Source organism: Sparus aurata, chromosome 7 (assembly GCF_900880675.1).
Source record: "Sparus aurata chromosome 7, fSpaAur1.1, whole genome shotgun sequence".
NCBI classification, from domain to species: Eukaryota; Metazoa; Chordata; class Actinopteri; order Spariformes; family Sparidae; genus Sparus; species Sparus aurata.
The window spans coordinates 3,944,178-3,962,897 of NC_044193.1; the positions used below are offsets into that span (position 1 = coordinate 3,944,178).

Here is an 18,720-nt window from a genome sequence, read left to right on the forward strand (position 1 = left end):
TGGTAAACAATATATAAAATCTAAACAATACGTCCAATTTATACTCATGTACATTTATTGCCAGAAAATAACTTTTGATTTCAGATAATTTAAGACTTCACGTGTGACTTTCACATCTTTACTTTTACTCAAGTATGACTACGACTCACTTCATTCCACCTCATTTCATTTCTTGTCTTTCCTGAATCGGGGTCTTGTTTGTAGCTGGAGAGAACAAATGCAATCTATTATTGAGCACATTCTGACTTGAGTCATAATTTGAGTACCTGTTTGCATAAATTCATGGCATCTAAATAATTTACAAAGCTGCAATGTGATGATATTTTCCTCGGGAGCTGTAATACCTGACGCTCACCACATGGAGGCGGTAGAGGAGAAAGAGATGTTTGTCCACTCTGAGCCAACAGCTTCATTATTAAGCACAAATAATAGTTTTAATGATTATTAATGACTGTTTTTTTAATAATAATAACAGCTTTAACAATGGTGGATAGATAGATAGATAGATAGATAGATAGATAGATAGATAGATAGATAGATAGATAGATAGGACAAATTGAAATGTCTCTCTGAGCTCATCTTCTCTCCGTATGTCTTCCTCTCTCTCTCTCTCTCTCTCTCCCCCACTGCTGCATTGACCCGTTATCCCGGCGGCTGCTTCATGACCTTCCCATGGTGCACTGCTCCTCTGCCCCGCGGTCCTCTCCTCTGCCAGCCTCACTGAGCATCAGAGAGAGTCAGCAGACCCGTGAGCTTCACCCGAGTCATGCTCGTGTCCTCCCTCTCGTTATATAACACACCAACGCTGTGCATTTTTATTTTACTTTGATTTTCAGTAGCAGCGGCGCACGATACTGTGAACGCACCAGAGGTAACAACAAGGCTGGTTCTTCACCTCTTGACCTGGACAGAAGGAATACAGGCGCTGCAGACAAATTACACAGTAAAGATAAAAACATAATGTCAGGCCTAAATATGTTTTGACAAAGCTTTTCCAGGTCTCACGACCCTGAAAACAATGGAAAGGTCTCTTTGCTGTTGGAGGTAGACGACATGTTTGGGCTCATTGCTGGCAAAAAGCCATATTAGTGGCTTCACCTTGTAACGCCTCTAAAGGTCAGAGGTCACGATGAGAGTTCATATCAGTCCAAGTGATACCAGGATAACATCCAGTTCTGCTGCCAGCACAGGAGATAAACTCTGAGGTCAACTTTATCTGTTTAACTCTAAAACAGATAGGGTAGTGTGTGTGTGTGTGTGTGTGTGTGTGTGTGTGTGTGTGTGTGTGTGTGTTTGTGTGCGTGTGCGTGTGCGTGTGCATGTGAGGCAGCGGACACATTGTGTAAACTTGATCCCCATCATCAGATTACAGCTTTATAACCGCTGAAATCATTCATGTGGCGGCATTTAGAACTACTACCATATCATTATTATCAGGGTACGGATGAGCGCGCACACACACACACACACACACAAACACACAAACACACACACACACAAACACACACACAATCCCCTCCTCTGTTGATAGGTAGTCTTGCACTAATGATTTTTTTTACACATTTATTATGCTGTTCAAAAATCACATTTAATTGAGTCATTAAATTGAAAATAAGTGTTAATATGATGCCGACTAGTTGTGTTTCAATGTCAACTTGTCATCATAATTAAACGACCCAGTATGTTGGTTGCCAGCGAGTCCTAAAACAACATATATCAATGTTCCCAAAACAATGTGACCTTTGCAGCAAACAGGTGACAGGCGTACAGGACTTTCGTTGTAGATTAAGGCAACAGAACTACCTGGTTAGGTTCAGGAAAACATTGTGGTTTGGGTTGATTAAAAAATAACTTAATTACGTTAGTAGGTTAAATCAAGTTTCTGTTGACTTTTGATTTCACACAACATGAACAGCGGTCTGAGAACAATAAGGCCTCTCCTGACTTCCTCCTTCATGGCAGTAATAATCACCTCAGCCACTAGAGGTCACCATCTAACAACAAACATCAATGTGGGTCGTGATAAGCTGCTTTCACAGACGGCCCATATGGCTGCTCAGTGCTTCTTCCACACTGTGCAGTTCAGCACTTTACATTCCAGTATTGTGCAATATTACACCTGAGCTGGATGTGGCCATGAATACAACAGGCTAAAGCTAACCACACCAAAGAGTAATGTTATACACCTGTTGTACGTAGCACTGATTTTCCCCCTTACAAGCTTTTTGCAACAACGTGAATTTAAGATGAGGATATTGATTCTGTCGCTTTTCTGTTAAGCTCCCAGTTGAGCCTCCAATCAGCTCCTTAAACAAAAAAAAACCAACACGTATTATAATCCATAATGAGACATGACATCATGCAAATGAAAAACGGATTAACACAGAGATCAAACAGATTTAAGGGATGTCATTTTTTTGGATTTCCAATCGAGCTGTTTTCTAGCTAAGCTGGAAGGTCAGTTGTGGTTCATTTGTTGCTCTGCCGATGTAAAGGATCAGGGGGTGAGTGCGCGATAATAAACTCCGGGGCTGCGGGGATTACAGTGCGGTGTGTCCTACAGGTTATATTTAGCAGGCTAACAGTCATACTACACAGCACGGTCGTTCTGCTGAGCCGACCAGGTGCCACTCAGCCAAGTGTCGGTGTCACTGCAGGGATCACTGCAGAGAAAATCCTCTGAGGGTTTCATAACAAAGAACCATCAGCCAATCGAAGCCGCTGTCAGGTAGAGCTGCAGTGACAGCGCAGTTAATGCCTCAGCAGCCCTGATACTCCAGAGATGTACTGAGGAATTTACACAGACACTGTAGATAAAATGCTTACGTATTAAGAATACAACTTAGAATGAAATAAATTTACAAAAAAAAAACATTCACATTATATCATAACATTCAGCTGGGATGCATGCCAAGAATACTTATTTATCTATTTATATTATTGATTATTTAACACATACCAATATACACACACACACAATACATACTTTTTTTCTGATAAAAAGCTGATTTTTATTTATTTTACTTCAATGACATGCAGGTTCACAATGTTAGAACTTTAACAATAATAAAGAGTTGTGGTGATTTAACACAGAGGCAGACAAATTAAAAACAGACATTTGATGCCAACTCACCATTACAATGACAAAATGAAAAAATAAGTAGATAAAGACATTTCATCAGAAATATTTATATAATTGTCTGTAGGATGCCTCTCTTTTATCCTACTTGATTAAAGAGGTTTGAAGTACATCAATATCTGATTTTAAGTGGTAAAAATGTTCACGTCCTGCCTTTGGTGGTGAAAAAGGTTAAAATATTATTGTCAAACATTTGAGACAGTACTAGTTTTTTAAAAAACTGTTTTAAAAAAAATATGTTTGTTTGTTTTAGGAAGACAAAGATCACAAAGGTTTTTTTTTTAAAACCTAAGGAAATTAACACTCCTCATTATCATGATTAAATAAACTAAATACACAAACTGACCTTAAAGGAAAACACAATGTTATACAGTTTTTTCATTTATGTTTATATGTGGCGGACCCTGCCACCTTTCTAGCTTCAAACAGTGTTCTTGGGACCTTATTTTCCTCTGAGAACTTCTTGTTTAATCAGTTATGGAAAACGTAAATATTTCTGAGTTTATCATTATTACGTCATTAAAATTGTAAATAATAAAATTCTGAGTTAGAAAAAATTCTGTTTAAAAACCACCATGATATGTGATGGTATGTGATATTCAGCCATTTCGAGAGGGGTCTGTCTGCAGCCTGCAAGAGAGGGGCGTAACCTGTAGTGGGCGTAACGTGTAGTGTGGGCGTAACGTGTAGTTGTGTAAATCACGTTGAACCACGCGAGATGTAGAATGAGACCCGCCAAAAGCAAGAACAGAACAAGGAAATACACAAGAGATGTCTCAAAAACGAAAAATGGCGATCGTATCCAGACTGTAAGTGTCCTTATATTTTATTTAGTTAATGTAACACACGTATACAATTGCTGCACATAGTTATATTATTACCCGGGGCGATGAACTAAGCAAGTAAGCTATATATTTTATCCACAGTATTAAATATTATTGGGCAGACAGAACGAGGCTAGCCCGTTGCTGTGGAAACTGAACCAAACAAGGTAACGTTAGCAAGATGGAGGGGGTTCAGAGGGGGTTACTTAAGTAGAATTACTTCATTGATACCAGGCTGGGAACTTATTTACCTGCCCGTTTGGTAAATGACATGCAACGTAAATGTATGTATTTCTATCCTAAACGATCCTAAAAGGTTGACCCAAGTAGATAAATCTAAGCTAGAAATTGTGGCTGTTGTAATATAACCAGAAATAACTTGAAAATTGTGACTCCGCTGTAATATTAACCCGCTAATTCAAAAACATTACTTTTAGCGTGGTCTAGTGCAGCAATTTAAAATTAGTAATGACATTAAACCGGTAACTTTGATAAGGATCACCAGCTCGACTGTGACATTCATGTGCAATATTAGTATTATGGAGAGCTTGACCACAAGCATTTGTGTTGTGCCGTGATTAGTTTGTTTGAGGTTGTTGTTCAAATTTACAGTAAAACACAAACCTACACAGTTTCAAGCTATCATAACCGGGGATCTTCTGTCAGCATGGGAGCACGGGAAGGAGAGGCCCACCCTTTATTTTGAGGATGAACCACTTGACCAAGTTGTCTCCTTCCTGTTCTTGGTCATAAGGGAAACGCCAAGGGCGAGACAGCTGACAGATTGGGTTGCTTTAATTTTTGATGTCCTTTTGCCAGAAGTATGACATGATTGTTTTGTTTACATACATTTATTAATATTGGCACTGTGCTTCATATTGTACATACTGGTTTTTCATATCACACCTCACACTTGATAGATAGATAAATGATAGATGAAAGAACCTTGAAATGGAACAATACAGATGTGTAATATTAAAACCTTCCTCATTTTTTAATGCTTGTGGGGTGCTTGACAAACTCAAAATTGTTCAGAGCATTCAGACCTGTGTTGTAGAATATTCCTTTTTTTTACTTTTGTCAAATCTTACATAGCCTATTGCACTCTAAGAGCGTCATAAGGATGTGATATCAAACTAGACATAACATAGTTAAAGGCTACATTCAGTTGTCTGTTTTCTAATTTAACACATGTCAATAATCCTGTCCAGGTGACAGTCTACACCCTGGTTGAAAAGTACACATTGACAGTGCCAGAGGCTGTGGCCAGGTTCAGAAGGGGCCCACAATATGAACCATGGTAAGATTAATATATAAAGAATTGATGATAGACATATTTCAATGTGTAATGAAATATACCCATTCTCATAAAGAATATTGCAACATCTACTTGAAACCTTTCATTTAATGTTTGTTCTTTTTTGACAGTGAATTGGAAATGATGCAAGCTGACTTGATGAAACATTTATCAGAGGATGCAACAGAGAAGCTACAAGCCTATAAAGATAGAATGTGAAGAGCCCTCTCCTCTGAGGCATTTCTTAGCCAGCTATAAGGTGTAATATCTTCAAAGATTTACTTTTCTTTTTCTTTTGACTCCTCCAAGGAAATGTGTCACAGCCCTACGGGGGCCTCTAACCATTCTCTTCTGTTTAACTCAAAACTGTAGTAAATGGTGCATTTGTTGGGGACTGTTTTCTGCGGTGGAGTAATACACAGTGTGTGTTAGACTAGAGCAGTGCACACTTACAAACTGTAGAGTATGTATCAAATGTGAGTATGTGTGCATACATATGTATAAACTTAAATTTTATACAGGATATTGTAATAGTTTTGTAATGTATATGCAATTGGTCTGTTTCATTTCATAGTTCCATCAGCATCATTTGGCTCCATAAAACTTGAGACAAAATGCTGAAAGGCATTACAGTGTGCATCACTGCCTGAGTTGGATGTAAAGAAAAAAAGAGCTAATCCTTGCATTTGAACAGCTATGTTATTAACTGCTTTATAAGTGTCCAGTACAAGCAACCGTTCATCAGGTACAGGTACATGACATTTAACTGTTGATGCACTTTGTTAAAGTCAAATCACACAACACTTAACAAGTATTTCCTAACAGGAGAAGCATTTATATTTACACAAGTCTAGGCACTACCATGCTCGCAAGCAGATGTTTGTCAGCAGACCATGTTCTCTCTGTCATGGCAGTCAAAGAACTAATAAAAAGCTGATTTATAAACATTTAAATCACTTGTGCATTGTGTGTGTGTCCAAGCCTGTGTGTGCGTGCCTGCAATCACGAGCGTGGCTTGTGTCTAGGATGGGGGGCACAAAAAAAGTATTTGCACCAGGGCCTATCACCATGATGTTAAGCTACTGTGGCAGACAATCTAAATAATGTTGCATCAGAAAGTCGGAGTGTGGCCGAAGTGAAAGAAAGTGGTCAGACATAAAAGTGGAAGCAAAAAAGCGCCTGTCATCACACAGGCAGAGCGTCTGTGTCACGGGCGGGGGAACGGCCACCGGAGCTCACCCCGCTGGATGAAAAACTGGTGGGGATCATTGGGGAATCCCTCCTGAGTGACGTGGTGACGGAGGTGGAGGGGGACACCAATGCCCCTCGTGCCCTCCAGCGGCTGTGTCCTTACAGATGCAGTCCTGCAAATGCAGAGAAACACCATCACTGCAATAAATGATGTTTCCAGGGAACTGCGGGAGATAAAAAATGTCTTTTCCGAGTTAAACACCACCATGAAGGAATTTATTAAATGATTGTTTCGTATTTGTTTCCATATCTGTATTTTCACAAGCGACGCATCACATCCAAACGCTGGCGCACGGCACGTGTGAGAATTAACCTGATTGACTAACAGTCCTTCAGACTAATAATATAAGATAATTATAGTCTTTATATTTACATAGCAAGAAAACACAGATACAAAGTGCTTTATGTGTTATGCATTGAAAACGGAGATGAAACGTAATGGCAGAATGTGAGGAGATTTTGTTTTTTTTTAACCATTTCTTGCAAATAAACTGTTCATATATGAGAGGTAATATTACTATTTATTTGACACGATCAGTATCAGTTTCACACAGTTTCTCCCGTTTCTTTCTTCTGCCATCAGTGGCGCTTCTCCTTACCCCAGTTATGTGCCTACGCATGGGTCAGAGTTTGCGTGGAGGACCGCACATTTTCCCGTCAACTTCTCTTTTTATAAATCCCACGGTGTGCGAAGAGAGTGGCGTATGCCTTCTAAATAAGTCCCCTGGCCAACAAGATCACTGGACAAAAACAACTTAAACTCCAGGACTCATACAGGTGACAATAAAAAAAGGGCTTTCCTGATTTATCAGGATTCCACTCATCCCCTCCACTCAGCATTACAGCTGCTGCAGACTGGCCATACAAATGGCCAAGAAGAATGGCTAAAAAGTCAGTCATACCATCAGCTGTCGCCCTCTGCAATAAGGAACTGTTCAAATAAATGTACACACATGCTTAACACATACGATTTTAATTCCCACGTTGTTTTTAACACATAAATGTTTCGCTATCTTACTCACACCCACACAAGCAATGACATTGATATATTTATTCAATTAATCCATTTACTCATGAATTCTGGTCTCTGACAGTGTCTTAAGTGCCTTTTTACTCGTTTACCACTAAAACAAATAAACAATAGAAAGACTACATCTATTATAGGGCAAAGATTGCGTAGACATTGACGTTTGTGCCGCTGGACCGTGGTCAAACTGTAGTAGTACCTATTTAGGCTCATGTCCCTTTAAGAAGCGTGCATAGTGGGCGTAACCTGTAGCTGTGACGTAACTACAGGTTACGCCCACTACAGGTTACGCCCCTCTCTTGCAGGCTGCAGACGGATACAGTTGTGGGGGGCCATTTCTGGTCAGCAGGCTTTATTTACATTTTTGCAGCAGTATGTCGTTCACAGCGTGGCCGAACCCCCGAAGGCTCTGGGGATATACGTCATCACGCATTCCCGTCTGAGCCAATGGGGAGCTGCGGAGGGCGTAAACGGTCTCGCGCCGGGTAAAAGGGATTTGACAGTTGCAGGTCTCGAGCTGATCCTCCAGCAGACTTCCTCAGTGGGACGGAGACCATGGCGGCGGCTGCTGCTGCCTGCGGCCAGCACAGCGCTGCGATAACGGCCGTTAGCGGCAAAAAACCGCATACGAACAAGGAACACAGTCGGAGGAACCGGGAGAACTCTCGCCGGAGACAAGCAGCTCTTTTGTTTCTCAGTAACATCTCCCTGGACGGGCGGCCAGTTTTTAGTTTTCCAGCCGAGAATGTAGGAAGTCGCCACCACCACAGAGACGCCGACTTGGAGGGAGCCGACTCCGGCTCTGCGGCGGCCGGCTTGTGCCCGGAGCTGGGAAACAACAGCAGATACGGGACGTTCACCAGTTTGGCAGTGTCTCCGAGCTGCGGGAACGTCAACCCCGCGCAAGCACCGAGGACAGGACTCCTCACAGTACCGCCCATCCTCGTCCTGCCGTCGGACACGGGCTTTAACGATGTGGGGAGCGCGGAGGTGCTGCTGGACTGCCGCAGAGGCTCGTTCCCCTCGCCGGGGAACAGTAACCTGCTCTCGCCGTCCCCGTCAAACAACAGCCTGCTACCGTCTCCGCTGGGACCGCGGAAGTCTTCCACACTGCTGTCAGTCCAGAGCTGCAACTCGGTGTCCTCAGAGCCGCGGCAGAGGTGAGAGACGCATGGCTGTGTTTTTGTTTTTCTGTCGGGGTGAGCATGCGTGTGTTTCAGCTAGCTGCTCTGGTAAATTAGCATTTCTGGGTTTCCCCCTGAAAACACCACGGCTAGCTTGAATGTGTCTGACGCTCCCTGAAAGTTTGAGGGAGGTTGTTGTCATCTGCTATCTCTCACAACTTGTGTTTGTTGGGATGTGTGGTCCAATATAACATGTTCAGATTCTTCACACAAGCTGAGGGATGGCTTGACACTTCATTACATGGCGTAAGTCATTAGTTCCTTTTTGTGGTGATGATGTAGTTTCTGAGAATTTAAGGGTGATTTAATTTCACAGTTATGAGCGTGTAGGAGTCCAGTGTGTCACTGGTCGTGATGAAACGTCGTTACTGTCCCCTCCCCTGTCTGGAGCTGAGACTGAACTCACACCAGTTATTGCAGGAATGGGTAAATGTACTGAGTCACGTCTTGCAGCCCACACAGGCTCAGGTGAATACTCCTCAAAAAGGATCTTACTAAGTCCATGACTAATGCTGCTTGACATTGGGAGCTGCTGGTGTGGATCAGGTGCAGCTTAGTTCTTTCGTAGATAAAATGACATTAAGAAGCTTTAGTCATCATGATGTTGTTCAAATTTTCCTTGCTGTTGTAAAAAAATACAAGATTAGATATTCAATCTACGTCATTGGGTGTAAAAAACTGTTGACACTAGGGATGCGAATTTTAAGTTATTTCTTTAATCGATAATGAACTGCCTTAACAATCAGTTATTGATTACTCATTAATAACATGAAATATGTTGAACATTTTTCCATTTGCAAACGGCTTAAACCAAAGAAATAACCTGTGTATGATGTAAAATCAGAGCTGACTACTTCAGGAGATAAAAGTAAACAAACTCATTTGAAATTAAAATGAAATAACATCAAATAATGACATTATTTTCACCGCGGAGCTCCCGTCTGTCGCTGTTTAACAACTGGCAACAAAATCCAACACATCCTGAACTTAATGGCTAAAAAATGATAATATCAGTTCATCAGTTTGGTCTTGACGAGAGAGCCATCTGGCAGAGCCTCGAAGCTGAACTTGAAAAGACCCTTTCCCCTTGCCTGACATCCACAACGTTACTTCTGCATCGCTTGCTGATTTCCCGAACTACAGGGCAGGCTGAGCGTGCAAAAATCAACTGTGTTACGAGGAATTTTACCACATTTACCACATTGCCACGTTAACTTTGACAGCCCTGGTTCATGCGCCTCAAATACAATGTTAAATGTAAGCTAGTGGAATAAAAGTACAATATTTGCATTCAAAATGTAGTGGAGTGGAAGAAGGCTTAGTAAGTAGCAGGAAATGGAAATTTTCAAGGAAAGTACGAGTACCTCAAAATTGTAGTACAATATATGAGTACATTACCTCAATGGTCATCTTATGCTATATTGATCATTCAGATATTATGTTGTTGTAATACTGATACAGATTAACTGAACACATTTGTTTATTCCAAGTTTTAATTTGAATTAAAAGCTCTAAAATAACAAGCATCTGTTTTTTTAAGACTAGCACATCATCCTCTAAGTGTGTCTTGTATGACATCTAGCTGCTGTCTTGTACAGCATCAGAATTTAGTTGGACTCAACAGAATCTTTAGTTGGAGAGTTAGAATGTGATGTTCCACTTCCTCTTTTAAAACACACAACCAAACTTAGCTCTTTGAACATGAACATCTTGTTATAACTTATTACATAAATGCAAGCCATCCAACCATGGGGTTATTTCCATTGTTGTTTGCAATCTGATAGGAAACACATTTTTAAAAATAGTAGCCGGTGGCATTGTTTGGGGGAAGTGAACCTGGGGACGGTTGGAAACCACTAACAGGCATCATGAAGTCAAGCTGTTTTTGTGGCACAGTAACCCAGAATAATGTTTGTTTGGGTGTTGTTCACTACTGTTTCTCAGGATTAGTTTGGATTGTCTGTGCTTAGAAAAGATAAAAACCCAGACAGACTGAGAGACAGAACAGGGCTGGTTGAGAGCAGAAAGACGCAGCAGAAAAAGAGCGAGAGACCTCTGAATATAAACTGTATGAATGTGGTTTCATAAGGAAGTGAGAGACAGAGTGTACGTATATGAAGCTCACTCATCTGGCAGTGGTTCACACATGCTGTGTTTGTGCGAGCGCTGATGGATGGATCATGTTGGCAGCGTATCAAACTCAGAGAATGTCAGCCGATAAACACTGCTTAACCTATTTACACCTAACAACAGGCCGGGAAATTACCAGCGATAAGAGCTCATCAGTCAGACTGCCACGCCAGCCAGCAACCGCCATCCACAGCCCCTGCGGTGTTTCTGTGAATCTGCACATTCAGCCTTACTGTGTGTTTCATTCCAACACGGTTGTTGTCAGTATCGGTAATAAAAGAGTGTCATTTAAACATCAAGTATTGGATCCAGACACTTTAAGAAGTATATTATTTTTTGGATTATCTATTGATCTTGCAGTTTTTACAATGATTGTTTGCTCATACAATTTCCAAGCACACAAGTTATTTTCTTTAAACTGCTTGATTGATCCATCCAACAGTCCAAAACCCAAGGATATTCAAGTTATTCAATGTATAGTAATGCAAACGATTAAAAAGCAGCACATTCTTAGATATGAGAAGTCAGAACCAGAGAAAGTTTAACATTTTTGCTCACGTTGGCTTCATTTTTTAATTCATCCAACGATCATCGTCTAACATTGTTCCTTAATTCATACAAACATTCTCTGAATCACTACTTCTTGTCTCTTATTGGTAGACATACACACATGCACACACCAGTGTACTGCATTTGTGCTAGTGAAGTCTGATAGTATTGGCTTGCAGATCTGTTGGTTGGTCTTTACATGTTGCTACATCCTGGATGTAAATTGTGGTTAGCAGATAAGAAACTTGTCATTATGTGAACTTCCTTTTATCACGAAGGTGGATGTCAACGGTTAACCTTTTATCTTAAATTTGCACGCTATCAGCAGTCTGAGGTAACAAGTGAAGCGCGCTAAAAGATGCTCGGTGTGGGACATTTCCTCCTGAAAGGCAACAACGTGAAATGTTAGTTATAAATGTGATGCTACTCCTCAGTTTACTAGTAGCCTGAGTGGTATACTGCAGCTGGAGAAAGTATTAGGAGATATTCTAGGAGAAGAGGGATGAGCTCAATATTAAGCTATAGTCAGCTGCAGTCAGTGTGCTCGGCAAGAAATTAAGAGTGGAAATAAGTTGAGTTAGGCTGGCCTGAGCTCCTCACTCAGAGCCTCTCTGTGGAGTGGACTGAAGGGAAAGTACCTCTTCTATATCATGTGAGTCATTTCCATAAAGGATAAGTTCACACAATACGTGAATATGAATATTCAGTCATCACCTACTCTCCTCCATGCTGATGAAAAGTCATCCACAAGACATTTCTGGACCTTCACAGCAAAACACTGTTGAAGCATTCTCTTAAACAGTTGAGGTAGATGGGCGAAAGAAAAAAACTGAAAATTAACATAAAAAGGCTCCATTATTGCTGATCATTCGCTTAAAATGCTAGAATGCAACCTGTCTGAAGGGGGGTGCACAAGCTTGACCGCGCATCTAGTGGTCAAATAACATCATTTCAGATCAATTTAGGAGCTATTTCAGTTTTTTTTCAGTTGTTTTACATTTTACAACAAGTCCACATCCACACTAGCTATGAATCTGCAGAACAGTTTTGCTGTGACGCTCCAGAAATGTTTTGTGGACTACAAAACTTCTCTGATGTTCCCTCAGGATTTGGGTGAGTAGATAATCTGTGTAGATATCTTTAAGTAATCAACCAGGTAGTTACAGGTTAATAGATGTTGGGGTATTGAAAGCAAAATGAACTGAACCCGACATCCCTAGTCATGAGCACTATTACTGTTTGGAGTCCAGTCCTCCATAGAAGTCATTAAACTTTCATTTGATCCCTGCTGAAGATCTTACCAGCAGGTCAAAGAGTGACGGTGAGCTGATGAGTTTTGGCGACAGGAGCTTTCCTGGCTGCTCAACACATTTAATGTTGAGTTTCCTGTGCTCGCTGGAACTAAAGTGGCTGAATTTTAAAGCAGCCTTCTCCTCACCTACACACTTCCTGGCGTGATGAAGTTGGCAGTCGTCAGATACGATCATCAGTCGTTCTCTGTTTAGCCTCTCTGTCTGTAACTATACTCAGTGTGTGAAGTCCTGCCAGCGAGCTAACCGACCAGCCAACTGCTTCATTAGCCTGCTCATGAACACACACTTACTCACACACACATTTCAGCACTTAGCTGTTTAACAGATGCTCTTATATACAGTGAGCGAGGACACTTGGCTGCTAATGTACACACTTTGGCTGCTGAAAGGAATGAACTTGTGATTGCAGTTGGTTACAGTTTTCCATTCCACACCTTAGTGTGTCTGTAGAGGCATTCGACTACTACACAAGCTTCTGCATCCCCACCTCAAAAGAGAGGATCTGCATCTTTTAGTGTGACATTTTGATGCATAATAAAGTGAGAACACTACAGAGGATTCTAAGTCTACAAGAAGATTTATGGTTATGTAATGGTGTCATGTTTGAGACAAGTGCGAGAATAAGAAGCCACAGAATCATGGTTCAGGAGGCCTACAGGATGTTCCTGCTGTGTCAGATTTTTACATTTAAACTGAACATTAAACATTCAGGAGTTTGGCTAAGAACTACAACAGCCTCAAACACGTTTAGAGGATAAAAACAGAGACCACACACGTTTGTGATGCATTCACTAAGTGTGTGATGATGTTATGCATTTCCCAAACTTTGACAGTCAGACAAACTCTGACTTTGGGCTAAACCTAAAGGCTGACCTTAACCTTCCACTGAGTCATAGCTCTCAGGCAGCTCCTAGATGAAGAGCAGATATGTATGTCCTCATTCTGAAGGTTTAAAACTCAGACTGGTCCTCACTGAAGGGTTTTGACAGGATTTGAGAAGGTTGTGTGTGTTGTTGTTGTTGCTAAGAGAGCATTAAAAAAAGAGATGACTGTGCTTTATTGTGACAGCAGGTGTTTGGAGTAACCTGCCTGTGTGAGTTTGTTTAGGTGTCAGTTATGTCGCTTGTGTATGTGTGCATAGACTAAGGGCCTGTGTTCACACGTTTGTTTTGTAGGCGCCAGCCTCTTTTTTCAGTTGTTCCCAATGAGGAGAGAGTGCACACCACTGCATAGAGAAAAAGCGCTTTGCCCAGCATCTCTGCCTTTTTTGTGCAGCCACTCCACACGTTTCTCATTGAATCAAACAATGTATTGTTACACATCTAATTTTTATGTTAATAACATGAAACCACAGATTGCCAGATTGAAAAAAATTTACTTTCTTGACTGAATAAATAAGAAATAGTGGAACAACTGCATTGTTATTAGAGTCCAACCAATATATCAGTTTGCCGATATTATCAGCTGATATTGACCTATCACAGATATATTTGTATGTGAATGGTATCCACATTGTTACACACAAGACTCAAAGAGTACTTGGTTTTGGTTGGAAAGGTGGGGCGTTTCTGTCAAACTCTGCAGACTCAGTTGACACCATTTATCAGACCTCATGCATCTCCTGGAGCTACAAAGGACCTTCATATAACTGTTTCCACAAATGCAGAAATACTCCCAAACACCTGTTAACAAGCTTTGATGTGTAAAAAAAGTGACACTTCCTCTTTAACTAAAAACATGCTGTTTTGCTCCACTGTTGTTTCAGTTTTTAATTTCATCAGCATTCCAGCTGTCAGTGGTTTGTATTTTATTTGTAACATTTTCTCATACTGCTGGCTGTTTTTCTGCCTGCTTCAGGCAGTATATTCACCTCTTTTTGATTAAATTTGTTTTATCTATACGACAAATAAATTCAGTGAACCGTACTGCTCCTTCTTGTTTAGTCCCAATGTTTTGTTTAGCCTAAGCTCACAGATTTATTATCCTAGTTTTATAGCAATACCTGCTATATTAGAAAAGAGTTCTTCACGTTGAGCCTTGCCCTCCTGCCTATCTTAATTTTCCACCTGCTGATTCAGATTCACACTCTGCCTGACTGCATGCACATTCAAATTAAGACGTCAGGTTGAGTCCTCAGTAACCTGTATGTGAACTGTGCAGGATTAATGTCTCCTCTGAGCAGTTTTGACTGTATTTAGCTTTATTCAGCTGCAGATTGAACGTATTTTCTGTGACCAAACCCACCGTGACACTGAAGAATCCCCACGATGAACTTGGCTCAGATTGTTTCCGCTACACACTGTTATTCTGAGTTAGTTAACAGGATCACAGCCTGCGTCCTCTCAGACACAGATAAACCTTCCACTGATGAGCTACTTCTAGGAACTCATTCACTTAGTGCTGAAAGAACTTGTCTAATGGCAGAAAATAACGTGTAAACAATTTGGATCAGACAAAAATTACAAATATCAATGTAGTTCATATAATATTTTTAGCAATAAAACTGGTGGTCAATCAAAATTAGAAAATGAAAAAATAATCAAGACATAATTGGGAAACAGAGAATTTGTTATGATTAAGTATAACAGTCAACAAAAGCCACTGAGATAGAACCATTACATTTTATACACCAATAATTTGATTGAAATGATGAACGTTAACATACTTCAGCATCTCCCACAGTGATTTATGGCACAAAATGAACCAAAAAACACACAAACACACAAAAAAACACATTTATAACAAGTAATACACTTTCATGTTGGTTTGGTTTTCTTTTCTTAACTTAGCTTAATTTAATGTTGTCATCATGATCTGTGTGGCTTACCACCTCAAATATATGTATGAGTTTCCCTTGAAAAATCCTGCACAGTTGTACACTATGCAGCTGGACTATTAGCTGCATGCAGGGAAACATAGTTAATATATTAGATGGGGATTGTTTCATTAAGTGACTGTGGATCTGTGGTTAAAGAATTGATTGGGAAAATAATAACTGACCCATGCGCAGTATTCTAGTTTTATTAATTTGGTTATATTTATAGGGTTGATTAATATGTGAATAACCAGTGTCTCAATCAACAGAGGAAACACTGTTTCTTTTTTTTATTCTGTGACTGATACAGCAGGTCAGTTTCTGTGCCAGAGAGAAACACTAAAACTCTGCTGATATATCTGACAGTCAGGGGAGGACACTTGGGTCAGTTTGGCTGAAAATCCTTAGAAGTGACATGTGTTTCCTGAATTACCTCGTTGAGTCGGTGACGTAGACTTTGACTAATCAAGGTTGTTCCTGGTTTGAAATAGGATGTGGAATTTAAGATGATGGCAACAGACCTACAAGACTCTCTGAAATATTTTCTGTATGTTGAACGTCAGGATACTCAGGCTTTCAGGTTCTCTCTCTTAGTTGAGGGTCATCTTAGACTTTTTGGTTCTTTCATTTTCAGGAGGAAATGAAACATAAGAGCAGTTAATGGCTGATGAACCTGAAAATAAGAAATGAATGTTGAAGAATTAGTGTGGGTCAGTGTCTTACTATGGGGCTAAACTGTCACAAAGATTTGGCATCAAAATTAAAATCGGTCGCTGCCAAGTACTCAGCCTTAGTGTGCTTACAGAGTGGGCTTCTGCACAGGTGAGCTACTCAAGGTGCCCAAAAGTTTTAATTTTCAATGACACATTTAATTTCGTCAACATTTACTGTAACTGGATACTTAAGTGCTAATTTTATGTTCAACAGTATAACGATTAAGCTCCAGTTGAACCCACTTCACACATGATTTGCCAGAATTTAATTGTGATACGAGTCTTTTACATTGCAACAAAAAGAAAAAAGAGAACTTCTTTAATTTTGATTGTTTAAAGATGTAGTTCCTGCTGTTTCTAGAAAACTACTGTAGATCACAGACTGTGACTGGACAGAAAGTGACTGAACAGTTGCACTAAAATCTGTCTGTTGCTGAAAGAGCTTCAGATATTATAGAAATGAGAAAAGCTGAAGACAAAATGTTTCAGATGAAGCGTGATTGCTATGTGATACAGATACTTGATCTTAACTTTAAATGATTCATAGAATACACTCACAATGTCATTAATGAATAGGAAAGGTAATAATAAATTGTGTCTTCAACACAACATACAGGCACTTTGTACACTGTGAATAATACATTTCAAATCTCATGGCTGTAAGAACAATAAAATTCAGTAAAAACACACTTGCTAATTAAAGAATATACATTTTTGCACAGATCTGTGACATGAGCAAACTCTCTCATTGAATGATACAACAATCAGTTTCAGTTCATTATAATGTACATAAGGGTGTTCTGATCAGGAGGGCACCAAATGTTATCGGCCGATAAACGTTCATTTACCGTCAGATAAACAGACGAGACAGCGCAGGACTCTGCTGCTCCCTGGCTGCTAACAGCTAGCTAGCTCCACCCCTGCTAATATCAGTACAGATATTTAGAGCCCTCTTGGTCTAACCAGCAATATATTCACAAGCTCCTATCAGAAAGACGTTAGTAACTGAGGGCATAGAAGGACCGGTACCAAGGAACGTTTCTCGTAACGTTAGATCTCACGCTAAAAGGCCAGTCAGTGTTGTGGAGAGAGAGATAACTATGGCAACAACATAAGAAGATGATCTCTTTTGCAATCAACATACTGTAGTTGGAAGCTGCCCTTCCAATTTTCTGTCATCCCTGAGTAGGGCTTTGACACCGAACTTTGTTATTTGAATATAATTCGAACATTTAAAAAAATAAAGATATTTGAACAAATATTAGGCAGCCCTTAATATTCAAACCTGTTATGGGCATTATTTTTTGTAAATGTGTTTGCTTGTAAACCAAGGCTTTTTCAAGCGGAGGAGGGGAAGGGATCGGGGGCGAGGCAGGCCAGAATCGAGTCCATGCTATCTCCTTCACAAGGCCCGCCAAAATAGAGCGACAGATTTGCTGACACAGTTCGTTTGCAAAGATATGAGGCCTGTTAACGTGATATACGGGAGCGGGTTTCAAGCTTTCGTCCACAAACTAGAGCCAAGATTCAAGATCCCCGCTACAGGACCATGAATGGTAAAATAACGAAGCTGTACAACACAACCAAAGGTAGCATAAGGGAAATGTTGCGTGGAGAAAAACTCGCACTGACCACTGATGGGTGGAGTTCTTTGGCTGCTGAGTCCCATGTTACGGTCACACAGCCCATTTCATCGACGAGGACTGGGAGATGAGAAATGTCGTCCTGGACACGTCTGAGCTTCAAACTGCTCACACAGCAGCGAATGTCTCCACATGCATCGACAGTATTCTACGACAGTACCACGTTGAGCGGGAGTCTGTGCTTGCCATCACAACAGACAATGCGACCAACTATGTCAATGCTGTAGAGAGGTACTTGGGGATCACGGATATCCCGTGCATGGCTCACACAATTAACTTGGCAGCGAGAAAAGGGCTTGCAGAGCGTTCCGTTGTAACAACAGTCAGTTGCCTGAAGGCTGCCGCTCAACATTTCAAGCACTCCCCTACAGACAGCTACCTCCTTGAGTCCAAGCAGAAACTCCTTGGTCTCAAACCAGTCCAGCTCATCAACGTCTGCCCCACCCGCTGGAACAGTACATACAATATGATCTGTCGGGCAGCTGATCAACAAGCCGCTGTTACAGCGGTGATAATGGAAAAGAAACTCAGCCGTCTGGAGCTCATAAGTGTGGACTGGACCCTGATGGAGAAGGTCAGTAACGTTGGCTAATTATGTTGGGTCTAATAATATTATGTCAATACACAAAATACAAAAACGTTTAGATTATCAAGTGCCTTTCATAACAACTCAGACTCGCTATATAGCCCTACATTGGAAATATAAAACAGTGCATTATAAAACGTAGCCTAAACAACACATTAACAAAACTAATTTATTTTTTAACAGTCAGACCGAATGAAGATGTGCTCCAAAGAAAAATGATGGCTTACGACAGTGAGCCCCCCCCCCCGT

The 18,720-nt window shown here is 40.6% G+C and overlaps 1 protein-coding gene and 1 long non-coding RNA gene across 2 annotated transcripts in view; both read left to right on the forward strand.

The window, feature by feature from the left end:
• Window positions 1-3,755: 3,755 nt before the first annotated feature.
• On the forward strand, window positions 3,756-6,213 carry LOC115584701 (uncharacterized). The gene is made up of 3 exons (XR_003984595.1): window positions 3,756-3,948; window positions 5,175-5,263; window positions 5,392-6,213. It is a non-coding gene; the product is annotated as an uncharacterized LOC115584701 (long non-coding RNA).
• A 1,819-nt stretch (window positions 6,214-8,032) lies between these two features.
• cables2b (Cdk5 and Abl enzyme substrate 2b) overlaps window positions 8,033-18,720 on the forward strand; it is a 41,602-nt gene continuing 30,914 nt past the window's right edge. Inside the window, exon 1 of the mRNA XM_030422307.1 lies at window positions 8,033-8,698. Coding sequence (XP_030278167.1) covers window positions 8,094-8,698 — 605 coding nt within the window. The 5' untranslated portion in view covers window positions 8,033-8,093. The remainder of the gene's footprint in view (window positions 8,699-18,720) is intronic.